General features: G+C 52.2%; 1 protein-coding gene across 1 annotated transcript; it reads left to right on the top strand.

Moving 5' to 3' along the window:
* Positions 1–310: 310 nt before the first annotated feature.
* Ccnd2 (cyclin D2) lies at positions 311–26,697 on the top strand. The gene is made up of 5 exons (XM_004668691.2): positions 311–819; positions 2,943–3,158; positions 6,494–6,653; positions 14,412–14,560; positions 25,404–26,697. The coding sequence occupies exons 1-5, from the start codon at positions 628–630 to the stop codon at positions 25,551–25,553; spliced, it is 867 nt and encodes a 288-aa protein (XP_004668748.1). The 5' UTR covers positions 311–627; the 3' UTR covers positions 25,554–26,697.
* The last annotated feature ends 167 nt before the right edge of the window (positions 26,698–26,864 follow it).

The following is a 26,864-nucleotide window of genomic DNA, read 5'->3' on the forward strand; positions in this document are numbered from 1 at the left end:
GAGTTTTGTGGGATCCCCTATCGGGGCCCCTGGCATTTGGGGCTGGATAGATGGAGAGAGCGTCGGAGAACTAGGGGTGGTGGTGGTGGAGGTGGAGGGGGGCGCGGGGGACGGCGTTTGAAGTTTGGTCGGGCCAGCTGCTGCTCTCCTTAATGAGGGGAAAGGAGGGAGGGCGAGATTGAAAGGAGGGGAGGGACGCCCGGGGAGGGGAGGAGGAACCGGAGAGGGGAAGGAGGCCGAGGGAGGAGATCTAACTGCCCGGCCAGCTTGCGTCACTGCCTCCGAGGGAGAGAGAGAGAGAGGGGAGAGCGAGCTGGAGAGAGCGAGGCAGTTCGGAGGGCAGGACGGCGCGAGGCGGCAGGCGGGCCCCGCGGCTCTCTGCTCGCCCACCTTCCACCCTTCCTCTCTGCTCTTCCCCCCCCCAGCCCCCCCCAAAAAAAAACCCCAGCTTCTTTCTCTCCACCCTCACCCATTCCTCTCTCCCAGACCTTCGATTTAGCCAAAGGTAGGAGGAGGCAAAGAGCCGGGGAGCCCTCTCCCCTCACCCTCCAAAAAAAAAAAAAGAAAAATCCAGAACCGAATTTGGCCCGTGCCTTGGAGAAAGAAAAGCCCGTCGCCCGCTGAGCCATGGAGCTGCTGTGCTGCGAGGTGGACCCGGTCCGCAGGGCCGTGCCGGACCGCGCCCTGCTGGACGACCGCGTCCTGCAGAATCTGCTGGCCATCGAGGAGCGCTACCTGCCCCAGGGCTCCTACTTCAAGTGCGTGCAGAAGGACATCCAGCCGCACATGCGCAGGATGGTGGCCACCTGGATGCTCGAGGTAGGTGTGCGGGCCAGAGCCCGCCGCCCGACTTCTCACCCTCTCCCTCCCTACCATCCTCCCACACCCACACACACACCGGCACCCCAAAACTGCAAGACAGGGCAGCACACTCCCACACACACCCCCCCTTCGCCTTCCTCCCGCATGCGGGCCTCCGGGCACTAAGTGGCCACTCTCACCCTTGAGCGAGACGCGTGGCCGCATGTCCCTGTCCCTGGCTAGGTTATCGGAGGGGGTTTGCAGGTTGTGTGTGGGTGGGTGGGGGGGACAGGGCTCCCCGCGCCCGCGTGTGTGCCTGGATGGGCTGGCTTCCTTGTCTTCCCACCTCTAACCACCACCCCCCCACCCCAAATCCCGACCTGGCTGTCTCTTTTGGGAGAAGCGCGGCTGCGAAGGAGGTAGTAAGAACATTAAAAATACAAAAAAAAAAAAATCGGAACCCACTGTAAAAGACAGCTTCCCCCCCCCCCTGCACACACACACACAGCAAATAAATAAATAAATAAATAAATAAAAACAAGGTTCGGGACAATTCCGTCCTGTCCACACGTCTCCGCATGTGGTCGAGACACGGGGGTGGGGTGGGGGGGGGACAGGAGGAGAGAAATGGGGAATTCAGGAAAGCCCCGGAAGTTGCATTTGGAAAAAAAAAAAAAAACCAACAACGTGTGTTTCGGGGGAACCCTAAGGAACCGCTTTTTTTTTTTTTTTTAATGCACCCTTGCTTGCGATCTCTGCGGGGAGAGAGAGCGCGAGCCCCGCGTGCCCACGTAGGCACCCGCGCTGGACCTGCCGCGGGGCTTTCGCCATGTTGCTTTGCAAAGTCCAGTTGGAAAAGCTAGAAAGCGTCGCCAGCAACACCCCCCCCCGCCCCAACTTCCCTCCTCGGCACCCTATCATCCTGGCCACCCCAACTTCTGATCATGCCCTCTTTCCCCAGAGCCACCCCCGCCCACCCCCCGTCTCCCACCCAACCCCTCCCCCGGCCTATATAATGGTTACTTACAGTTGCCTTTCCAGCTTCTTCTATGCGGAGATTTGGGTGGGGTAAGGGGGACGAATGCACGCGGGACGATGGGGCACCCCCTCCTCTCCCCCCCAAAAAAAATAAGAGGTCGGGGCCTCCTTCCTGGGGTCCCCCGATTTCTGTCTCCAGCAAACCCCCCCCCACCACCACCACCACCACCAACCTCCACCTCCCCAGCACGGCTTTCCTAGTTCCTGCCCTTGTGGGCCGCAGCCGGACACTCTTGCAAGTTTGTCCCCGGGATCTAGAGCTCCAGGGCCGGACAGACAGACCTTGCCGACACCCGCAACGGAGGTTTTCGGGAAGCCTGGATCCTCTTTGGGGTTTTCAGGCCCAAAGGACTTTGCTAGGTTGTTTCCTCGATTTTTAATTATTTTTTGAAGCGGGTCCCCCCCCCCCTTCCCGACGCGCACACACATACACGCCGCCCCGGCTCCGGGCCTCTGCTCCAGCTGCGCCGCGCTTCCTCCTCCTCCCTCCCCCGCTCTCCTCCCCGCCGCTCCCCACCCAGCCCCCCAAAAGCAGCCCCTGGGCCGCGGGGACCCCGCGGGACATTTTTTCCAATTGTCGGGAATGATAGAGCAGAGTCTGACGGTTCGAATGAGACCAAGAAGTAGACCCCCGGAGCCTCCAGAATATTTTTATTGATTTTTTGAAAAGATGACGAAATCCAAAAAAAGAGAGAGAGAGAGAGAGTGAGTGAGTTAGTGCGCGGAAAAAAAGGGGAGCGGCGGGCGGCTGCTGAGCTGGGCTGAGCCTGCGGGCTGGAGGGTCCTCAAGGCACCCCCTCTTTGCCCCCTCCCCCTTGATCTCCCCCCACTTTCCATGGGCAAATCCAAGTCCGATAGCGTTTGGCATTTACTCTATGGTCTTCTCACCTTGAACGTTATTCCACTTTTCTACTCCCCTCCCCCTCCACACAAAGATCATTTTTTGGTGGTTGTTGCCCACCCGCCCATTCTCCAGAGTTCACGCTTTTAAATGAAACTTTTCCTGTGCTTGGGAGAGCATTTCTCACTATCCCTCCAACCTTCTCTCTCTCTGTCTCTCTCTCTCTCTCTGTCTCTCTCTCTTCCCCTTCCTCCCTCTGTAGGTCTGTGAGGAACAAAAGTGTGAAGAGGAGGTCTTCCCTCTGGCCATGAATTACCTGGACCGGTTCCTGGCGGGAGTCCCCACTCCAAAAACTCATCTGCAGCTCCTGGGTGCTGTGTGCATGTTCCTGGCTTCTAAGCTCAAAGACACCATCCCGCTGACGGCGGAAAAGCTGTGCATTTACACCGACAACTCCATCAAGCCCCAGGAGCTGCTGGTAAGGCCTCCTCCTCCTCCCCCCTGGGAAAGACACAGCTTTTAGGAGATAATATTGTGTGTGTGTGTGTGTGAGAGAGAGAGACAGAATATTTTTAATTAGCGGTAGCAAGTCCTTTAATTAAGCTCCAAATCTTCACTGAACGACGGTCTGATTTCTCATGCAACTCAAGTGTGTTTCACGTGCTAGGGACTGGATTGTGCCACCCCCATCAGACCCTTGAGAAGTCAAAGTAATGTCTTCAAGATAAATTATTTTAAAAAAAAAAAAAAGTCTTGAGGTTACGAACACCCGGCAGCTGATCACTGAATATCAGTCCGTTGAGTTTTTGAGCAAACTCAAAATCCTGGCCTTTGACTGGAGGGATCTGAAGGCCAACTGCCTAAGGCTCCAGTAGCCCTGTGATCTCTCCACCTCTCCAGGGGCTCCTGTCTCAGTCACGTTTTCTACTGGGAGCCTTATCCCCACCCATCTAACTCTTGGGGAGCTTCATGCCTCGGTCAGCCATATTGCTGACCCACCCAGTTGTGGGTAGAGCGGTTCCCAGGGCCACCCCCAGTGGTCTGCACACCTTTCTTTACTCTGCTTAGAAAAAGCCTAACCCCTTCTGTCCACTCCCTAGCCGCCCCCAGTCTCCCCCTGGCTGGCTGGTCCCTGGGCCTGGGCACCAAGTCCACCAGGCTGAGGACTGGCTTCTTGAACTGAGAGAGCTCTTTGTGAAAAACCCTCCTTTCTGGGGCTGGGCTGCCACCTAGTGACAGACATGTGTAAAGCTGGTGGTGGAGGGGGGAGGAACTGCCAAGAATGCAGAGGGGCGTGAATGACTTCACCTTTGAACCACTGCCAGATTTCAGCTGCTTCTGGTTTGGTCGGAGAGGCCCCCCGAAAGGTGCTTTCTTCTGGAAGATCTGCTTCATTTAATGGTGGTGCCAGAGGAGGGGTATCTGCCCACAGTGCCCTGGAAGAAGGAAAGGGCTGGGATTCAAGCCATCTTTAAAGATTCTGGTTTGGGGATAGTCAGCCAAAGGCTTTTACCCCATCTCTCTGTGCAAAAAAAAAAAAAAAAAAAAAAAGATTAAAATTGGAGACTTTTTTTTTTTTTTTCATCAAACACATGAAAAAAAAAAATCATCTGGCTCATTTAGTTTGTGTGCTGGTAGACGCGAGGCATTCTCGGAGATGCCCTCAGTTTTTCCAGGACCAGCCAAACTCATTTCTATCTCTCCAAGTAGACTGGCCTGTCTCCTCTTTTCCATATTCCGTGGCTCGATCTGAGGTGGTGGAGTCTGGAAGAGATTTCCTGTTTTACAAATGAGAAACCCAAGAACCAGAGAAGGAAAGGGACCCCCACTCACCCTAGCCCCGCACAGTTGTTGAGTGCTGTGGTAAAACCATCTTTATCCGTGGACTTAGCAAACGGAAGAGATTCCAGAGGCGTGAGGTGAATTCGAGAGTGGAGACACTGGCCAGGCAGTGTCCGGCTCTCATACTTCTGAAAGCAACTGATTGGCAGGCATATTTTCCTTGGATTTTTTTTTTTTTCTTCAAGGTAGGATCTCACTCTAGCTCAAGCTGGCCTTGAACTCATGGTTACCTTCCTACCTCCGCCTCACAAGTGCTGGGATTAAAGGCATGTGCCACCCAATGCCCGGCTTGGATTGTACTTTTGTTTTAATTATTATTATTATTTTTTAATTTTATAGAGAGAGAATTGGCATGCCAGCGCCTCCACCGCTGCAATTGAACTCCAGACGCTTGTGCCACCTGGTGGGCATGTGCGACCTTGCGCTTGCCTCACCTTTGTGCGTCTGGCTTTTGTGGGATCAGGAGAGTAGAACATGGGTTTCTTAGGCTTTGCAGGCAAGCGTATTCATTAACTGCTAAGCCATCTCTCCAGCCCTTTTTCCATGGTCTCACTGTATAGTCTAGGCTATCGTCCTGCCTCAGCCTCCTGTGTGCTCGAATTATTGGCAGACACCACCAGGTCTGGTTCTAGCTTCACATTTTTCCCCCCATTTACTTATTATTTGAGAAAGAAAGAGGCAGAGAGAATGGATGTGCCAGGCCAGGGCCTCAAGCCACTGCAAACAAATTCCAGACACATTTGCCACCTTATGCATCTGGCTTACGTGGGTCCTGAGGAATTAGAACCTGGGTCCTTAGTCTTCTCAGGCAAGTGCCTTAACCTCTAACCTATCTCTCCAGCCTCTTTCTTTCTTTCTTTTTTAATTGCACATATTTTTTTTAAGTTGTTGCTTTTGGCCTCAGTTTGCTCTAGCTCAGTTTCCCATACTTGACTCAAAAAGAAAAGCAATAAAGGTTGCTCATAACAGGGCTTCAGTGAGAAATCTAGAAGAGAGATGGTTGCATTGTCCCAACACATGGCTGAGGGATCCTGTGACCCTCTTTAAGCACCTCCATTTTGTCTCAGTCACCCCCTCTGCAGAGGGGGCTGCAAATGATGGCTTCTAGCCTTTTGGTGGTGATAAAGGTCCATGAAGCATGGAGGTGAAAGGGCGGAGGGTCGTATCCCCAAGACGTTTGCCTGCATGTGTCAGATGAGAACGTTTTATTGGCAAAGAGAAGAATGGCACTTTTTTGGCACCGAGCAAGAGCCAGCTAATTCATTGCCAAGGAAGTTTATTTTGCTTTTTATCTGTGCGCATCAATTTTTTTTTAATTTGAGAGAGAAAGACAGAGAGAATGGGCGCGCCAGGGCCTTCAGCCACAGCAAAACGAACTCCGGATGCATGTGCCACCCCGTGCATCCGGCTTACGTGTGTCCCAGGGAATCGAACCCGGGTCCTTCGGCTCTGCAGGCAAGCGCTTTAACCATGAAGCCATCTGCCCAGCCCCATTTTTTTTTTTTTTTTTTTGATAAGGCTTGAAAAGCCTACTAATTCAGTGGTACAGACATATACAGTAAGGTACGGCCACAGGGCTGCAATGACCTTGGCTGTATCGTATTGTAGGCCCAAGTTTCTGTGTGGGCAGGCGGCAGTATTTGGTGGAGTTGGATGGACCAGAGTAGCGAGGGAGGAAGAGAAATGGAAGGGAAATCGAATCTTGGCACCAGCTACGTGGCTTCTCATTGTCCTCAGTGGAGCCTGACATTTGCAGCGTGAGAAGATCTCTCACCAACTTCAAAGCAGCAGGGGCACAGGGACAAATGGGAACCCCCCCCTCCTCACCCCCTTACAATCTAGCAGCCTAGCAGTGAGCCGTGTCCTAATGAGCATCATTAAAACGGGCCTGGATTGCCCCCCACCCCCAGCCGAGATTCCCAAGTCAGCCCATGGGTTTTACAGTCTCTTGCCCTCTTCCCCTCTCACCAGGAATGGGAACTGGTGGTGTTGGGCAAGTTGAAGTGGAACCTGGCCGCCGTCACTCCTCACGACTTCATCGAGTACATCCTCCGCAAGCTGCCCCAGCAGAGGGAGAAGCTGTCCCTGATCCGCAAGCACGCCCAGACCTTCATCGCCCTGTGTGCCACGGGTGAGAACGGACTTGGGTTGTCGGGGGTGGTGGGAGGCAAGAAGGTGGCATCGGCTTCCGTGCCACTTGAGGTGTCCAGCTGAGGCGCCTTGAGCCATCCACAGACGGAGGCTTCATTCCTGGGCTGTTTGCTGTCTTGATCGGCACTGGAATATCCTCGTACTGGGCCACTCATAAATGCTTTATGAGGATAGGTGTGGTAAGGGGGTGGGCAGTGGAATTAGTGCCTGTTAAAATATTCTTTATGATGTCTGAAGTGCTCGTTGAAGATTACATATACTGCTCACTGGCTGTGTTTTAAATCTTTAATCTTTTGAGGAAAGGATGGCTTGGGAGGTAAGCCCAAGAGGAAATTTAAAGGGGTTTGGGGGCGCAAATATAGGTGAAAGAAACAAGGAGTGTCAAGATAAATAATGCTAGCCTGGCATGGTGGCGCACGCCTTTAAAACTAGCACTCAGGAGGCAGAGGTAGGAGGATCACCGTTGAGTTTGAGGCCACCCTGAGACTCCATAAGTTAATTCCAAGTCAGCCTGAACCAGAGTGAGACCCTACCTTGAAAAACCAAAAATAATTAAGTAAATAAATAATGCTGCCTGCCTTGATGAGTGGGAAGACGAAAGGAATTCTTTTCATTGTAGAGCGTTCCCTCTTCCAGGAGGGAGTGAACCTGTTAGGCTTTGAGCAAGGATTCTGAGCCCTAGGCTCTTTTTTTAAAAAATTTATTTATTTGAGTGTGACAGAGAGAGAAAGAGACCCAGAGAAAGAGAGAGAATGGGCGCGCCAGGGCTTCCAGCCTCTGCAAACGAACTCCAGACGCGTGCGCCCCCTTGTGCATCTGGCTAACGTGGGACCTGGGGAACCGAGCCTCGAACCAGGGTCCTTAGGCTTCACAGGCAAGCGCTTAACCGCTAAGCCATCTCTCCAGCCCCACAGGCAAGCTCTTAACCGCTAAGCCATCTCTCCAGCCCAGCCCTAGATCCTTGCCTGGCCTTTACTTGCAGCCCATTGTGGCTATAACCTCTAACCTAGCTGATATTTCCATGCTAAGTAAGCTTTTCACCCACCATGGAGATCATAATAACCCACCACAGAGCAGGCGACCCCTAAAACCTTGAATCACCCAGGTCAGAGGTGTCAGGAGTTTGTAATTAGATAAGAACTTACCATTTGTGGGGGCGGGGCTTAAATTTGCCAGGGATAGTTGTCCTGGGCAGGTGGAACTTGAGAGTTGGCAGTTTTTTGTTTGTTTGTTTGTTTGTTTGTTTGTTTGTTTGTTTTTGGTTTCTCCAGGTAGGGTTTCACTCTAGCCCAGGCTGACCTGGAAGTCACTCTGTATTCTCAGGATGGCCTCGAACTCACAGCGATCCTCCTACCTCTGCCTTCTGAGTGCTGGGATTAAAGGTGTGCACCACCATTCCTTGCCGTGTGTTTGTTCAGGAGTTTGAGACAGCTGACTGTGAAATGTGCGGCACCGCCTGGCCTTTGTTCAGTCAAAAGGTCGGGCTTTCGTACTTACCACTGCGTGATCTTGCACAGCCTTAGCCTCTCTGAAAGTTCAACTGCATCTGCAGAGCATGCCTATTACTATTACATCATTCTCTGGCCTTTGCAGAGGCTGGGGGGCGGGACTGATAGGAAAATTAAAAGCTCGGTAAAATGATGCGCTGGGAAATGCTTTGTAAACCAGATGTGCCGTGGCACTTATTAATTGTGGCTCCAACTTCTCGGTTTTTTTTGTTGTTGTTGTTGTTGTTGTTGTTTTTCTGGCTGTCCTTACCTGTGTCCAGAAGGACCCATGGATTCTGCATTTGCTTGCTTGAGTGTAAGATTTCCATGCCTGTCACTTGTGAGATCAGGGGGAACAGGCTTGTCCTTGCTGGTCATCTTTAGTTCTTGCCCTTGCAGACCCCATCAGGCCTCACAGCACACACATGGGTCCTGTGCTCCTTTGTGGAGTAGCGGCCCTTCCAGCAGCCATGAGGGATGGATGCGAGGAGAGGAGAGGAGAGGAGAGGAGAGGAGAGGAGAGGAGAGGAGAGGAGAGGAGAGGAGAGGAGAGGAAGGGAGAGAGGGGAGAGGAGAGGAGAGGAGAGGAGAGGAGAGGAGAGGAGAGGAGAGGAGAGGAGAGGAGAGGAGAGGAGAGGAGAGGAAGGGAGAGGAGAGGAGAGGAAGGGAGAGGAGAGGAAGGGAGAGGAGAGAGGAGAGGAGAGGAAGAGAGAGGAGAGGAGAGTAGAGGAAGGGAGAGAGGGGAGAGGAGAGGAGAGGAGAGGAGAGGAGAGGAGAGGAGAGGAGAGGAGAGGAGAGGAAGAGAGAGGAGAGGAGAGGAGAGGAGAGGAGAGGAAGGGAGAAGAGAGGAGAGGAGAGGAAGGCAGAGGAGAGGAGAGGAAGGGAGAGGAAAGGAGAGGAAGGGAGAGGAGAGGAAGGGAGTGGAGAAGAGAGGAGAGAAGGGAGAGGAGAGGAGGCCGCCTTTGCTGTGTTTTGAACAGCAGTCATTCTTTTGCTTCCTGCCCTTCTGATGTCTGGCCTGGGCCCTAGAGGTCAGCCCCTCATTGACCTCTGTTATTTTGTCTCCCAGGCTCTGCAGGACCTCCTTTTCCTCTCTGGCCATGATTCACCGCGGGGGAGGGGGAAGCCAGTCCTTTCTCTCCTGTGCCTCTTAGGCAGCTGACCTTCCCCCCCCCCCCACCCAGCCTCCCGTCACCCAGCTGCCAGTGACCAGAGTTCCACTCTGACCTTGTCTCTTGACTGACAGGTCTTTTGGAGTCTTTTTGCCCCCTTCCCCCTCACTCCTCTCACGTCGGGGTGTGGGTGCCGGGTGGAATCAACCCCCTGGTTTATGGGCACATCTCCCAATCCTGTATAGGCCATAAGCCCATTGTCTAAAATTGGGGATCCCATCCCCCCCCCTCTCTCTTGGCCTTCTTGCCCAGATCCTCGGGGCGGCTGCCAACTTTGGGGCCGGAATAGGGAGCCTGGGATTCAGGAACTGAGGACAGAGGTCCACGGGGAAGTGTGGGCAGTGGGGAGGACCGCCTTTTCCTCATGTCTCCCCTGGTACCCTCTTGGGCTCTGGAAAGTGAGGGAGCCACGCTGGAGCCCACTGCTACAGAGGGAGGTTTGAGCAACCAGATGGGGGTGGGGGGGGGCGGGGAGGGTTAAAGATGACTGCTGTAAAGAACTTCTGCATTATGAAGCCAGGGTCTGGTGAATGGGTTGAGTTCCCAGGACGCCCAAGGAGCAGACTCGGCGCGACGGAGAGCGAAAGGTGGGAGGGGCCCACCTGCCCGGACAGCCCGGTGGCACCCAATCTTGCCCACCATAGCACCTCACAGGTCGGAAACACCTGCAGCCAGGGTGTCGGGCCGCAGGGGCACGGGGCAGGAGAGATGGTAGGTGGCCAACCCCGGGGCGGCGTGGCGGGTTTATGGGAGAGGCGGTTGTGAAAGAGCTGGCAGCGGAGCTAGGAGGGTGTGCTGAGCGTATGTGTGTGTGAAAGGGGAAGGAGGGGAGTGTGGGGAGCCCAGGGGGCCACGAGAGGGAAGGGGGGCCGGCCAGCAGTCCGCTCTGTGGGCTCTAGGGTAAGGTTGGCGGCAGGGCAGAGAGGGGCCCTCCTTCCCTGCTCAGCCCTCCAGTGTCTTCTGGGGGGTAAAGGTGGCCTCAGATTGCCTGTTGTGCTCATGCCCGGTGGTAGAGTGTTGCATGTCTGTGGTCCAGAGCTTTTGGAGCTGGGGAAGAAGATCTGGGCTGAGACCTTCCTTTGGGTGGTCTGCACCGGAGCCCAGGGTCAGCAAACAGTGCAAGAGGGACACTTGAGGTGACAGAGTCACGCTTGGGCATTGGAGACATCATACATGATAACGTGCTCAACGTGGGATTCCGGTTTTTCTAGAAGAGCAAAGGGGATTGAACCTGAACTTGGCACAGGGAAGAGACCTGTCTCTCTCCAGGCACTCCATTATAGCGTGTTCCTTCGGCATCGGACGCCTACTTATGGCTACTGGACCATACTCCAGTAGCCACCCCTCTAGGTTCCCCTTACCTACCCCGAGGTTCACCCCCAGGGCGAACCAGAACCTTTTGTGCTTTCTGGATCTTTCCTAGGCACATCTCATCGAGTTCTAGCCCCAAGTTATAGTCAGAGAAGACAGGAGAGTTGGCCCTTGATCCAGAACGAGTTTGGGGAAGGAAGAATGCTAGCCACGTTTCCATCCCGAGCCTCTGAACTGTGCCGAGAGGAGGAAGTGGCTTGCGGGACGGGCATGTCCGTGCTGTAGCCAGCCGTGTGGAGGCGAGCGTGTGAGGGACGCTGGCTGTCCCACTTCCTACCTGGCCGTAAGGTGGATGAGCACCTTCAGCCCCTCCCCTCCTTCCAGTGGGGTTACATTGTCATTAGCGATCATTGCCATAGCGGTCCTGGGCCAGGACAGGTTTGTGGTGTGGCCGATGCGCACGTTTTGAACGACATCACTGGTGTGTTACCCACTGGCCAGATGAGCACCCTGGGGTCTGGCCCTTTCAACTTCCACCTGACTGACTACAGGTCGTAGGACTGGGGGAAGAAAAGGGACAGACCACAGTTTCCCGGGGACGCATAGCTCCCTTCCCCTAGTTTTGAACAAGAGCAGAGCAGCCAACTTCAAGTTCAAGGATTTCCGTTTAGCCCGTGTGAATCTTACCGTGCAGAACCTCCTTTTAAACCTGACAGCGTAGTGTTCCTTCTCCTGTGACACGAAGCAAAGAATGGCAGATTCAAAGTAGACAGATACGGGGCGCTTCTCCTGGCTCCTGCAGCCCCCTGTGTAACATTCTTGGGGGGACGTTAATCACACACTCAATCCCACAGCCTGTGAGAGCCGTGGCTGGGACTTGGACCCATGTGACTAGACTCCTGAGCAAAGGCCCTTTCTTTCGGGCTCCTCTCTCACTCCTGGTGTGAAAGAGTGTCCCATATTTCTTGCACGAGGGAGGTAACCCTGAGGAGTGACCAACTTCTGGCAACTCACTCAGAACTCTGGATCGAGAGTCCAGAGGTCTAAACCTGAGGCCCTGCGCTTAGGAGTGACCTTGCGCGGGTCACGTGACCTCGAGGTCGCCATTCACCTATCTGTAACACATTCTTTGCCTGCCTTCCCCAGGAGGGAGGAGGCCATGTCTGGAGCTCCTCACCAGGGCACTGCTCCTGGGCTCTGGTGGTGCAGGCTGCGTGGTAAAGCGAGCTACCAGCTTCTGTCTTCCCCTCATAGTGGGTGCTTAACACTCCCCCATGGGGTCTCGGTTTCTTCCACCCCGGACAAAGCAACGTAAGGAGCTTTGGAGATGCCATGAGGTCGTTTGTGGGACACATGCCCGAGTGGATAGTGGGAGATTCTGCAGGGAGCACAGAGCCCTTAGTCTTGTGGCCCTCAGCATGCCTGGCCTGCTCTCCACATCTGCTTGCAACCCAGGGATGCCGGACGCCTCTCCCCCACTCGACAGGTGCTGTGTAGAGCCTACGGCAGCCAGAATCACCCTTCCCACTCACCCAGGAGGATCCGTGGGTGAGCCATGAAGGCCAGGAGTGAGGAGAGGATGGCAGCCAACATGTATTGTTTACCCTAAACTAGGCACTGCCCCTGAGCTGGTAGCATGGGCGATTTCAGTTTATCCTCAGGATGGCACTATGGTACGATTGCTATGCTCTTTGCAGATGAGAAAACAACTTATTTTGAAATTTCCCATGGAGCACGCTGGTCCAATGCACCAGTGGAGGTGAATGCTAGCCAATTAGTTGGCACCCCGGCCTTAAGAGACTAATCCTCTTGTGTTAACAGTGTCATAGAGGAGCCAGTGAGGCCACTGAGCAGAGGAATCCTTCCGTGGTCCATGTGGAAGGGGCAGGAAAGCGGGTTTTGTCATAGAATCCCCGAGAGTGGAGAAGACACAGTCAGCATTGGCAGCCAGCAAAAGTTGGGTAAAGCCTCCTAATATATGTCCCTCGAGGTGGAAATGGTGAATGGCTAAAGGAAGAAAGCCAAGTAAGAGAGACAGACAGACAGACGGCCAGGCCTGCCTGGTGTTCCTGGGATTGAGCAGAGGTGGTGGAGGAACTGTGTGCACAGTTCGGTGATTTGTGGAGGGCAGCTCACTGCGGACTCAGTGCTGGGTCCCTGGCCATCCGTGAAAAATGCGTCCAGGGGCTGGAGAGATGGCTTAGCCGTTTAAGGCATTTTGCCTGCAAAGCCAAAGGACCTCAGTTCATTTCCCCAGAACCCACGCAAGCCAGATGCACAAGGGGGCGCATGCATCTGGAGTTTGTTTGCAGTGGCTGGAGGCCATGACACGCCCATTCTCTCTCTCTCTCTCTCCCCCACCCACTTTCGCTGTGTCTGTTTGTCACTCTCAAATAAACAAACAAAAATAAACAAAAAGTGGGGTGGAGAAGCGTAATTAGGAGACAGTTATAAATACCTATAATATATAAATATCAAAACCTATCTAGCCGGGGGTGGTGGCACACGCCTTTCATCCCAGCACTCAGGAGGCAGAGGTAGGAGGATCGCCATGAGTTTGAGGCCAACCTGACACTACATAGTGAATTCCAAGTTCGCCTGGGCTAGAGCGAGAGCCTACCTCAAGGAAAACAACAACAACAACAACAAAAAAACTAGCCTCTGAAGATGCTTGACCTGAGGCCTTATGTTGAAAATTGTGTGAACTGTTCCAATTTATTCCATTTTCTACACTACTGCTTCCATTCTTCACTTACAGTTTTTTGTTTGTTTTTGTTTTTGTTTTTTCGAGGTAGGGTCTTGCTCCAGCTCAGGCTGACTTGGAATTCAGTATGTAGTCCCAGGGTGGCCTCAAACTCACTTCGATCCTCCTACCTCTGCCTCCCAAGTTCTGGGAATAAAGGCGTGCGCCACCACGCCCGGCTTACACTTACAGTTTTTGATACAAAAAAATCCTCGGCTGGAGAGATGGTTTAGGTGCTAAAGTGCTTGCCTGCAAAGCGTAAAGACCCAGGTTTGACTCCCCCAGGGCCCATGTAAGCCAGATGCACGAGGTGGCGCATGCGTCTGGAGTTTGTCTGCAATGGCTGGAGGCACTGGCGTGCCCATTCTTTCTCTCGAACAAAAACATTTAAACATAATTTTCAAGGTTTTTTTTTTTTTTTTTTTTTTAATCTTTCTTGCTGGGCATGGTGGCGCACGCCTTTAATCCCAGCACTTGGGAGGCAGAGGTAGGAGGATCACCATGAGTTCGAGGCCACCCTGAGACTACATAGTGAATTGCAGGTTAGTCTGAGCTAGAGTGAGACCCTACCTCGAAAAACCAAAACAAACAAGCAAAATCTTTCTTGATGTAGTTCTTGATGCCTATCTGGAGAGTTTCCCACCTGTGGGGTACAGGGCATGTATTACCTGTATAGTCCCAAGCCTGCTCGGCTGTGTTCTACCCTCACCCCCAGAGGAGACCATGTTTAGCTCACTTCTCTGCCCCATGCAGTTGGCTGGAGGTCTTAATGTGCCCGTTCTCTCTCTCTCTCCCTCAAATGAATAAATCAAAGTAAAATTAATAACATCAAGAATATCCCATGGTATGGAAAACTAATAAAGGGCTCCTTGTGGAAGGACGCAAGGGAGAAAAGTGCTCTTGAAGGAGCCACGTCACTAGGACAGCCAACCTGCGCCTTCCAACGTCTTAAGCGCACACGAGCCGGTGAGCTCCGGGCTCCATCACCCTGGTGAGTCTGACCTGCGGCCTCTCCTTCCTTGCAGACTTCAAGTTCGCCATGTACCCGCCATCGATGATCGCGACCGGAAGCGTGGGCGCGGCCATCTGCGGGCTCCAGCAGGACGAGGAAGTGAGCTCGCTCACGTGTGACGCTCTCACGGAGCTGCTGGCTAAGATCACTCACACTGACGTGGTAGGTAGCAGCCACGTTCTTGCCTGAGACCAAGGTGTCGCTTCCTCGCTTCCAAAAGACAGTTAGTTAGTTTGATGATGGTAAATCGGACAGATTTTGTTGATGCTGTTGTTTGTTTCTTGGTGTCTTTGCAGGTAAGCGTTTAAGGTAGTATAAAATTTAGCAAGGAGGCTGGAGGGATAGCTTAGTGGTTAAGGCGTTTGCCTGCAAAGCCAAAGGACCCTGGTTTGATTACCCAGCACCCACGTTAGTCAGATGCACAAGGGGTTTCACACGTATGGAGTTCATTTGCAGTGGCTGGAGGCCCTGGTGCGCCCATTCTCTCTCTCTCTCTCTGTCTGCTTCTTTCTCTGCCTGTCTGTCACTCTCAAATAAATACAAAGTAAACAAAAATATTTTTTAAAAAAAGATAAAGTGCTCTACAAATTTGAGAAACTACTATTAGCTATAGACTGCTCCCCGCGCCCCATTCTGTGCTGGTGACCCCGAGGCTGTTGGCTTCTGGCTGCCAGAACCGGGAACTCCTTAGCAGCAAGGTTTTGGGGATGGAGTATGATCCAGTGAGCCCCTGATTCCAGCAGCCAAGACACGGCAGTCAGAGAGGGCCCAGCCAGCACGGCTTTCAGTGCCAAACTGTTGTACACAGTGCCTGCTTTGCCCCCAGATGGCAGAGAAGGGCGGGGTGGGCACTGGCAGAGCCAGGACTTGAACCGCTGAGCCCTGACCCCAGCCTCGACACTGCACACCATTCCCGCTGTGGTCTCCGGAGCTTTGTGTTGACAAAAAGCCACTGGCTGATGGGCTGGAGAGATGACTCAGCGGTTAAGGCATTTGTCTGCAAAGCCAAAGGACCCAGGTTCGATTCCCCAGGATCCAAGTTAGCCACATGCACGGGTGGGGGGGGGGCAAGAGTTCGTCTGCAGTGGCTGGAGGCCCTGGTGTGCCTATTCTCTCTCCCTCTGTCTCTCTCTCTTTCTTTCTCTGTCTTCCTCTTTCTCTATCAGACAAATGAATAAAAATAATTAAAAAAAAAAAAAAAGCCGTTGGAGCCGGGTGTAGTGGCGCACGCCTTTAATCCCAGCACTCGGGAGGCAGAGGTAGGAGGATCGCCATGAGTTCGAAGCCACCCTGAGACTCCATAGTGAATTCCAGGTCAGCCTGGGCTAGAGCGAGACCCTGACCTCAAGGACTGTGGCTTGCTGACTTTCTCTCCCACACATCCGTAGTTGGTCTTGGCCCTTGTTGCCAGCTCAGGGAGGTGACAGGCATTGAGGGGCATGATAAAACACATTAGGTAGGCTTTTCACTGCTGCCTCTACAACACATGCTTTTTCAGCAGGCCTCCAACTACAGATTGCAAAGACACTCTTCTCCCCTGCCGCCCCCTGCCATCGGGCTTATGGTCTATAACTTGGTTTTCATGACTGGAAGCCAGCCTTGCGTCATGCTGGAGAAACCATGTGCCCTTTTCCAATACTATGCAGTGGTCGTGAGTTCGAGTCAGCTGTCAGACTTGAGTCAAATGCCTACAAAGCAGCTTCACTCGGCTGTCAGTCACGGTCGTTGAACTGGTATCTCATTTATGTTTGTTTTGTTTTGTCTTGTTTTGTTTTTTTCGGGGTAGGGTCTCACTCTAGTCCAGGCTGAATTGCAATTCACTATGTAGTCTCAGGGTGGCCTCGAACTCACGGCGATCCTCCTACCTCTGCCCTCCCGAGTGCTGGGATGAAAGGCGTGCGCCACCGTGCCCAGCCCTGATACCTCATTTCTGCAAGGAATTTGCACCGCATTCCTTATTTAAACTCTTAAGGCTGGGCTTGATTCTCACAGTGCTCCAGGAAGTAGAAGGTAAGATTTACCCCACTTATTCAAGTAAACATTTGAGACCACAGTAAGTTCCTTGCTTACCTTTAGCTCCCAGGCGCTCACTCACAAACTCCCTCAGAGTATTGTAGTGGGTAAGTTTTGAGCTGTCTGGGCTAGCTCACTGGTGTATTCTCTGAAGATCTAAAGTCCAGAGGGAAAGGGAATGAATGGGCTAGGATTTCAGGTGCCATTAACATTTGGAGGGAGGTGAGTTTTGCTTTCTGAACTCTGTTTACCAGTTTGTTTGGGTTTTTTGTTGTTGTTTTGTTTTGTTTCGTCTTTTGAGGTAGGGTCTCACTCTAGCCCAGGCTGACTTGGAATTCACCTCACACTCATACTTATGCCTCCCATGGTGGGATTAAAGGCATCTGCCACCACACCCAGCAGAGAGAGAAATAGAGAATGGGCACACCAGGGCCTCTAACTGCCGCAAACAAACTCCAGTCACAGGCGCCACTTTGTGCCTCTGGCTTTCTGTGGGTGCTGGGGAGTTGAGCTGTGGTTATAAGTCCTTATGGGCAAGTGCCCTAACTGCTGAGCCATCTCTCCTGCCCCTGAGTCAGAGTTCTTGCCGTCTGCTGCGTTATAAAGCACAGATGAGCGAGGTCTGGTGCGCAGGCACCATGCTGGAAGCAGGAGTGGACAGGACTTCGTGTCTATGCAGAAAATCAGGAGCCGGGTGTGGTGGCGCACACACCCTTAATCCCAGCACCAGCACTTGGGAGGCAGAGGTAGGAGGATCACCGTGAGTTCAAGGCCACCCTGAGACTATCGGGTAAATTCCAGGTCAGGCTGGGCTAGCGAAACCATACCTCGAAAAGCAGAACAAAACCAAAACAAGCAGAGATGAATGAATGCTAAATAATGTGTCCTGGACTGTAATTGCACAAGATATCCATTCAAAGGACCCATGAGACCTAATGTCAAATTGAAGCCTATGAGCAGAGTCATGTTGGTAGAAAATGTCCTTGGAACAAAGGAACAAAATGTGGTATACACATGCAATGGACTTTTTAATCCATCCTTCAGAAAGAAATGGGAATTCTGAACCTTGGAAAATATTATGGTAAGTGCTAGAAACAAGAGGCAAGGACTGTACAAAACAGCTGGGATGGTCAAGTTTGTAGATGCAAAACTGAAACAGGATTTTTCCAGGACCCCGGGGGTGGGTAAAGAATGTGGGGCTAAAGCCGGGTGTGGTGGCGCACGCCTTTCGTCCCGGCACTCTGGAGGTAGAGGTAGGAGGACCGCCGTGAGTTCGAGGCCACCCTGAGACTATATAGTGAATTCCAGGTCAGCCTGGACCAAAGTGAGACCCTACCTCAAAAAAACAAACAAACAAAAGAAGGTGGAGTTAGTGTTTAATGGGTACAGTTTCAGTTTGGGTTGAAGGAAAGATTCTAGAGGTGGAAACTGCACACCACCACAGATGTCTGCGTAATGCCAGTGAACACCGAAAAATTGGTGGACGTGGCAATTTTTATGTTATATCGTCGTAATATATTTTATGACAATATTTACACAGATACCATGAACACACAAACATGTGCGTAACAACCCTGGCCAGCCTGCGAAATATCTGCAAGTATTGTTGTTGGGTTCTTGTTTGCGGAAGAGAGACACGTCCCCCTTGACCACTGGGCCCCTTGGTGACAGTCAGGAAGCGGAAGGAGCTGACAGAGTGCACCTTTGCTCATTACGATCTCTTTAAACTCATGGTGTTCCGCACCCACCTCGGGTGATGATGGCTCACAGATGATCCGGGCTCAGACTCTTCCAAGTGAGTCCCCGCGATTTGTCGACCACAGCCAAGCTAGTTTCTCTGGCTTGGTGGCCAGCGGCAGATAGCTGGAGTCACAGGGGCCCACGCAGCTTTTGAGAAAGTGGGTCTTTGTTTTTCCATCTGGTTGCCAAAATAAACCGGAATGGTCCATTCCAAAGAGCACGCTGAGCGAGACGCCCCAGCAGTTCTGCAGGGAGTGAGGTCTCAGAGGGTGGGATATTTTCAGTACTTTTTCCTTCCAGCCATAAGAGTGGCTAAAAACAGACACAAGCCAGGGAGACAGGCTGGCTTTGGGGTGAGGTGGGGTGGTGGTGGGGGAGAGATACTTCTATGGGGGCTTCCGTTGCCAAGGCTGAAGTTTTCAGAGGAGGTAGCGACCATCCTGGGCCCCCACGGAATCAAGGTTCCTCTTCCGTCCCCTCGGCAGAGGGCTCGAGCTTTGAGCCAGCATTTACCTCACTTGGCTATAAGACCTTGAATTAGACCCAACTTGGACTTGGCTTTTTATTCCCAGCCTCTGGCAGTCACCAGGGAATGAGGCTGGAGAGAGGGAGGTGAGGAGGAAGAAAGGAGTGAAGGACAAAGGGCACATAGATGGGGTTCAACAATGCCTCCCCTTTGGTAACTCCAAGACTTGTGCAGAGATTGATCGAGCTATGTATCTGTCTCTCTGTATTTTTCAAACAATTTTTTTAAAAAAATATTTCTTTATTATTATTATGGTTTTTCTTTTTTTGTTTATTTTATATGTATTTATTTGAGAGCGACAGAGAGAAAGAGGCAGATAGAGAGAGAGAGAATGGGCGCGCCAGGGCCTCCAGCCGCTGCAAACGAACTCCAGATGCGTGCACCCCCTTGTGCATCTGGCTCACGTGGGTCCTGGGGAATCGAGCCTTGAACTGGGATCCTTGGGCTTCACAGGCAAGCACTTAACCGCTAAGCCATCTCTCCAGCCCTCAAACGATTTTTTAATCATTATTTATTTGCTAGTAAGAGAGAGAGAGGGAAAAGGAAGATAGATAGAGACAGAATGGGTGCGCCAGGGCCTCCAGCCACTCCAAACAAACTCCATATGCGTGTGCCACCTTGTGCGTCGGGTTTACGTGGGTCCTGGAGAATCGAACCTGGGTCCTTGGGCTTTGCAGGCAAGTGCCTTAACCAATCAGCCATCTCTCTAGCCCTGTCTCTCTATATCTTAAACATTAATCATGTGCCAGGATCTTGTGAGTATTTCCTGACTTTGTCTTAGAACAAATCACTTAGATTTCACATTTAAGCATATTTGCTAATTACCGAGTGGAGCTGAGGGCTGAGTTTCAGAGGAAGATATTTAAGAGAACGGGGGTAGCTTCTAATCATCCAGTCATTTCCATCCAAGTTACATCAGAATTGTAGATTCTAGACTGTTCCTTCCCTAGGGCGGCCCTGGCATGTAATAATCCTGGCCGACTGGGCGTGATTATAAACCAACTACACAACCAGCTGGACAATGAAAGGGGTCCCTCTTGGAGCCCCGAGTTCTCCTTGGGGTCCCCAGCATCTCATCTGTCTCAGTACAGTGCATTCACAACCCGCTATCCTGAGGCCACCTCTGTGGCCTTTGGTGCTGGAGGGAAGGGAAGCGGGTTGGGGGGGCAGGGAGGTGAGGTGGAAGTGAGGAGGGTCAGCCGCGGGGACCCCCCCCCCCCCGTCTCTCGCAGTGCTCACTTGGTATGCAAGGAAACAGAGCCAAACAGCCCGCGAAGAAAGGAAGAATGAGATAGTTTCCTAAGTTGTCTCTGTCTGAGTTGGCCGCGGGTCTGGGGCCCATTCAACCCTTTGTCCCTCTGTTGAGTGCAGTGCATGTGTGGGGACAATGGAGTGATGCAGTTACACTGAGGGCAAATGGTTGGAGTTCCGTGAGCCCCATTCATGGAGGTGGTGGAGGGTACAAGGCACAGAGCCCGAGCCAGCAAGCGGAGGAAGTTGGCGGAGGAGTCCCGTGTAAGGCCGCTGCTGTCAGGGCTCCCAGGGCTGGGGCGGGCGGGGAGGTGGGGGCGCAGAGAGGGGACCCCCGGAGCTGTGGAGTGCCGTCTACCCAGTCTGACAGATGAGCGTCGGGGATCTTCTTTGAATCAGCTTAGTTTGGGGCATCTTAACAAACGCCTGGTGCTTCGGGGGCTGCGGCAAAGCTGGGGTCCCAGAGCCCCCTGCGCTTTGCTTAATCTGTGTGGCGTCTTCACGGGGGATACACCATTGTATCTCCCCTCCTCCCCACAACTCCTGGTGCTGGGCCTCCTTTCCTCGGACGGCCGCTGTCCTATATGAACTTCCTTACACCCCAGAAGAACCAGGGGTGTATAAGGAGAAGAAAGCTCTGAAACTGGAAGGCTTGCTCCGATTAACGGGTATCCCCGGGGAACACACGCCTCTCCAGCCCCCCACCCCATCCCCCCCAGGCTCCTGTGCCCTGGCTGGCAAGGGGGGGGGTCTTGTTTGCTCTCCGTGGGCCACTCACACCTCCCAATCCTCTGACACCGTGTTTGTTTGTGAGGGTGTCATGTGCTAATCCTGTCCCATTGGAAACCCTCTTGACTGCCTGCTTGTCTCGCTTCCTGGGTCAGGGGCAGGGTTCTAATCCCACCAGGTCACTTCTTCCCCCCACTCCCATGCCACGTGTTCTGTCATTGGGGCAAGAATGGGGGCCTGACATGGCAGGTCACAGTATCAGTGTGACGTGGCTTTTTGGGTTAGGTTTTTGTTGTTGGTGATATTTATTTATTTTTCTGGGGATTGACCCCCAGGGCCTTGTGTATTCTAAGCAAGCACTCTACCGTTGAGCTACATTCCCAGCCCCCATTATTTTTTTTTCTCTTCTGGTCAGCTCACAGAATACGCATACATGATCTTGGGGGTTCAGGAAGTGTCACTTTAAGCCCAGGGCGTGGCGCGTGGCACGCCTTGAATCCCAGCACTCGCGGGAGGCAGAGGTGGGAGGATCGCTGTGAGTTCGAGGCCACCCGGAGACGATAAGAGTGAATTCCAGGTCAGCCTGGGCTAGAACGAGACCCTACCAAGGGTCACTTTGCAGAGCTGTATCAGGCAGGGCGAGGTGCTGTTTCTCCCTCCAGAAAGTGCAGCGCTCACCGTGGTTCATAGGAGCTCCTGCTTCACGGTGTCCCATCTGGCGGAGCCAGGAACGAGAGATCCTAGCTTAAAGCCGAGCTGATAATCGCCGACTTGCGAAGAAGTAGAGCTGAAGAAGGGGAGGGGGTGGGAGGGAGGGGCACCCCAGATAGGTTTGGCATCCTGCTGTGTTGCAAGGCTGGTTCTAGGTAGAAGGAGGGAATGGGGTTCTGGGTCCTTCATTTCTGAGCTGACTGCATTAGCCCTTTTTTTTTTTTTTTTTTTTCCCTGCTAAACAAAGGGATCAAGGGTCAGCCAGGGTCAGTCACGGTATGGATTATAATGAAAACAGTACCTCAGTGAGGGAGATGGCTCTGCTGTTAAAGGCACTTGCTAGCAGAGCCTGCCTGCCTGGGTTCGATTCCCCAGTACATACATAAAGCCCCTCCCTCCTCCTTCTCTCAAAAACATAGTACTGAAGAAAGAAGTGTGCGTTTTATATAAAACCTATGAATCTTCCTCCATTTTGTTCAGGATAGCCTATGGGCCTGTCCTTACCTGGAACACATGTGATTTTTTTTTTTTTTTTTACTCATGTTGAGTCCCATGGCTCTGGAAGTCCAGTAGCAGCGATGGCCAGATATCCTGTCTTCCCTGTCGAGGGGATTTTCTCTAAGTGTGCCTTTAAAACCTTGGGCTGCAGCAGAAGATGGATACTGGTGATCTGAAAGAGGATCGTGTGGCCTGAAGCCTGCCGCAGCCTGATCTTCCCTGGAGAAGGACAGGCTGGCCCGCGTAGTTCACTGGCGCTGTAGGGTTCTGAGTGGACCATGCTACCGAGGCCCACGTGCCAGCCCGCACGGCCTTGCCATGGCTCCAGAAGAGAGCCCACGGAGACAACGAGGCTTCTTGCTGGGAAAGCAAGGTCTCCCATGCAGACAGCATCGGTGGCCTCGCTTCTTGAAAGATGCCTTACAGGTCACACAGATCTCAGGATGGCCTTAAACTCACCACCCTCCTGCCTTAGCTTTGCAGGTATTGAGATCACAGGCGTGTGCCGCCACACCTAGCTTCTTTCTTTTAATCAGAGACCCTTAGGCAACTGAGAATCCTTTCATTTTCTTTCTTTCCTTTTTTTTTTTTTTTTTTCCAATTTAGAGAGAGAGAGAATTGGTGAGCCAGAGCCTCAGCCACTATAGTCGAACTCCAGATACTTGCGCCACCTAGTGGTCATGTGCGACCTTGCACTCACCTCACCTTTGTGCATCTGGCTTACTTGGGATCTGGAGAGTTGTATGTGGGTCCTTAGGCTTTTCAGGCAAGCGCCTTAACCGTTCAGCCATCCCTCCAGGCCCCTTTCATTTCTCTGGAGGATCCCGCTGGTCTCAGGCTGGTGCTTTGGGCAGGATCTGTCTCTCGGGTAAACAGCTGGCGGTAGGTTCTGTCCCCGGTTCATTTCCCTGCCTCCCAAGCAAAGCTTGTCACACTTGGCACGGTGGAGGAGCATTGTACGCCAGCTTCCACACCAGGCTGCTTATTCTCTGCAAGAAGCCCAGAGAAATGAGAAACGAAGGAGGGAATAGAAAGAAGAAAACAGCGTGGGTGGTGGGGAGTGGGTGAGACGTGAGCCGATGCCACGGTCCTGGGTCTCACCCACTGACACCCAAGGTCTAGAGCGGAGGGGGAAGGGTGTGAAGTGAGCCCCTCTGCACAGTGCCCAGAGCAGGGGCAAGGACCATCTACCCCACTCCAGCTTGAGCAGTAGACGTGCCCGTGTGAGACACGGTGCCCTCTGGCAGGATCCTGCTGAGGGGTTGCACCCAGTACCGTTGACTACATCCAGTGCCCACCTTGTGACGCTAACCCCCGTGTGAGCTTGGAACTCAGCGTCGTACATGGGAAAGCACTTTCTGCGTTTACAGAAACTTGCTGCTAGAATCACACAGTCCACCTTAGCCCTGAGTGAGCAATGACCTCGGAGCCTGGGGCTGCTGGGTGGACCTGGCGGGATTCACGTGGAGAAGAGCAGAACAGAGAGAGGTGGACCCAGGTTCCGGGGTGCAGGATGTGACTGGGAGGTGCCACAGAGAAGGGAGAGAGGTGTTAATCAGTCCTTGTTGGCAGTCAGGTTCTCATTGCTGGTAGAAATGAGCTTCTGGGAAAAAGAAGCTTACAGGCTTACAGGCTCAATGGGGAAGCTCCATGATGGCAGGGGAAAACGACGGCATGAGCAGAGGGTGGACATCACCCCCTGGCCAACATAAGGTGGACAATAGCAACAGGAGAGTGTGTCAAACACTGGCAAGGGGAAACTGGCTGTAACACCCATAAGCCCGCCCCCAACAATGCACTGCCTCCAGGAGGTGCTAATTCCCAAATCTCCATCAGCTGGGAACCTAGCATTCAGAACACCTGAGTTTATGAGGGACACCTGAATCAAACCACCATAGTCCTTGATACAGGTTTGTGACTCCTTATTGATGTCAGTATCGACCCAACAGTGCTGGACTGCTTCTGTCTTGTCCAACACTGTCCCTAGAACCAGGCTTGGGTAATTGCTCATCCATACTTTTCTTTGAAGAAGTGTAGGGGTGGAGCAATGGCTTAGCGGTTAAGAAGTTTGCTTGAAAAGCCAAAGGATCCCGGTTCGATTCTTCAGGACCCACATAAGCCAGATGCACAAGGGTGTCTGGAGTTTCTTTGCAATGGCTGGAGGCCCTGGTGCACCCATCTCTCTCTCTCTCTCCTCTTTCTCTTTCTCAAATAAATAAATAAAATATATTAAAAAACAAAAATAAAAAAGAAGTCTAAGTCAGGCATGGTGGTGCGTCTACAGTTCCAGGGGCATTTTTACATGGAGAAACAGGGAAGTTCTCTAGGGCTGCTGTGTCCTGCTGGTCTCTTTTCCATTATCCTTACGTACTGGGGGACATTTTCTCTCTACTCTTTGCCCTTACTCCGCTGTCATTCCTGATCCGCGCGTTCTTGAAGAGCAGTAGTTTGAAAGGCGGAGATGAGCGATAGGAAAGAAAACGTGGAGCGGGAGGGGGTGGGGAATGGAAACTTTGCTCCCTGGTAGCTCGTGCCAACTTTATTTTAGGTCTTTGGAAAATAAAGATAATGCTTTTATCCTTGGCAAAATAGCAACCTCTAGCTGGTGAAAATGGCACAGTGAAACAAACAGAAAGGGAAGTGTATGTTAAACTGCCGACAGACACCGGGCGGCTCAATTTAGCAGATGTTTCCATATGCATGTGGGCCCCGTGGCAGAGTGCGGGAAGGCAGTCTTGCAGAGGCTGGGGACCCCTGTGAAAAGCAGTCTCTTTGGCTTGGTCCCTCCTACCTCCTCGCCTGAGCAACAGTCCCATCCTAGCGACAGCCATGACTTCCCGTTGCATTCTATGTCTCCCAGCTAATAGACACTTCTGCCTGGGGCATACTCAGTCTGGATTTTCCCTACCAAATATAGAGCAAATTCTTGCTTATTCCCAAATTGGACAAGTTCGAGTGTCCAGAGTTTTGTAAACGTCCTGTATCATGTTTTCAGGAAAAGCGAGGGTGGTAAATAAAACAGAAGACATAGGAGCTTTTAGTGTCTGGGAACTTAACATGAGTTAACTATTTCTTGTCCTACCTATTCCTCAGGGGCTGGCTTGGCTATCCCTGAAGGACCTTGGGGAAACTGATCCTCTGTCTGTCACCTTCTAGCTGTTCCCAGGCAGAGAGCATCCAGTTGGCCCCTTGATGACCAGGCAATGTCTTTCCATAGCTGGACCATCCTTCGGGGCAATGTTTCCCAAAAGAGGGTACACCTGGGCTTCTAGCTGGTCTGTGTAGGGTACACCGGTGCATCTCCAGCTGGCACCAATGATGCCAGTGCTGTCATGTTGGGTCCAATGATGCCTCTCCGGCCGGTGCCCAGTAATGCTGGTGCTGGTGGCTCATGGAGGTTCCAAGGCAATTGAGAACACCTCTCGTTCTCTTGACGTTGACTTCTAGTGGAAGACCAGCACGGGCCATATTCTTCCTGTTTGGGGAGACACTTTGGGCATACTCTAAGTAGCTCTGGTCTGGCTCCATTTCCCGCAGGATTGCCTGAAAGCATGCCAGGAGCAGATCGAGGCCGTGCTGCTGAACAGCCTGCAGCAGTTTCGCCAGGAGCCACGTGAAGGATCCAAGTCTGAGGAGGAACTGGACCAAGCCACGACCCCCACAGACGTGCGAGACATCGACCTGTGAGGGCGCCGGGCCGGGCCACGAGAGAGTCGCACCGATCATCTGTTCTCTCTCTCTCTCTCTCCTCTCTCTCTCTCTCTCTCTCTCTCCCTCCCTCTCTCTCTCTCGGTTATGCTTTGTTATTTGTATTTTAGGATGAAACTTTAAAAAAGAAAAAGAAAGAAAAAAAATCTACCCCCACCTAGGTCATATTTTAAAGGTCTTTTAGAAGTGAGAGAAAATGGTCCTGCAAAAAAAAAAAAGACAATAATTCAGCGCATTTGGTGCCTATTCAAAAGTACAACATAAGGGAATCCCTTGTATATGCGAAGTTTTTGTTTGATGATGTAAACGTCGTCATAAAACTGCTTACAGGAAAATCTGCAGAGTAGCTAGGGAACGTGTACGCCTGCAACATGGGAACAAAATAGAGACTCGGTTTTCTGTGTTTATGAACTAGAACATGTGCCCCCTTTTAGTAGAATTACAAAGAACTGTGTACGCCAACTAAGAGCATGTTTAGATTGCAAAGCAGTATGAACTCAAGAAGGAATTAGAAACCGGGAGGGGCACGGTGGGGAGAGAGCGCAAAACAACCCGTGTGAACCATATTGGATGTAAATTCACGCCTAACCACGTGTGACCAAGACTGAGCACGGTGGATCTCAAAGATCCATCCATTTGCTGTCTGCAGTAGCTGCTACCTAAGGGAGATGTTTCCTGCCAGTTGGGTCTTGAACCTCGGTTTCTTCTTCTAAACCTGCTTTGTTGTAGACAAACCCTAGTGTTGTCTAATGGGGGAAATTAGCCACGGGCTGTAACCATGCCCATCTGAAATGGGGGCAGACGGAGACCACAGGTGGGATCTGGAACAAGTCTTCTCCTGAGGGAAAGAGGGTGAGGTGACCTTCCATCCCTTATTGGGAAAAAAAAAAAAAAAGACAAGACAAAAAGAAAACACTTTAATTTTTGGTGCTGATTGGCATGTCTGGTCCACAGTTTAGCATTGTTATAAACCATTCCATTCGAAAAGCACTTTGAAAAATTGTTCCTGAGGGGTAGATGGGATGGTTTATGCGAATCATGCTGAAAACTCTTTCCTTCTTCTCTCTTCCTGCCCCTGCCCTTCCTGCCCCAGTCCAGTTACTAATGTATTTCTGGAATCTGACATTGTCTGGTATGTATGGTTCTGATAACCCTACCAAGGCTAAGAGACAGCCCCTCCTGTCCCTCACATTCCCGTCCCAGCGTTCCTCAGAAAAGCCCAGAAACACAGGTCTGGAACCGTTCTGATGACGGCAGTAGTATCAGAATTCCCATCTCCATTCTCCTCCC

This window comes from Jaculus jaculus, chromosome 23, assembly GCF_020740685.1.
Source record: "Jaculus jaculus isolate mJacJac1 chromosome 23, mJacJac1.mat.Y.cur, whole genome shotgun sequence".
NCBI lineage: Eukaryota > Metazoa > Chordata > Mammalia > Rodentia > Dipodidae > Jaculus > Jaculus jaculus.

Excerpts from the sequence above, each read along its gene's own strand:
- Ccnd2 (XM_004668691.2), top strand. The coding sequence starts at position 628 with ATGGAGCTGCTGTGCTGCGAGGTGGACCCGGTCCGCAGGGCCGTGCCG. Across the intron at positions 820-2,942 it reads TGGCCACCTGGATGCTCGAG|GTCTGTGAGGAACAAAAGTG; the intron begins GTAGGTGTGCGG and ends CTCCCTCTGTAG. Across the intron at positions 6,654-14,411 it reads CATCGCCCTGTGTGCCACGG|ACTTCAAGTTCGCCATGTAC; the intron begins GTGAGAACGGAC and ends CCTTCCTTGCAG.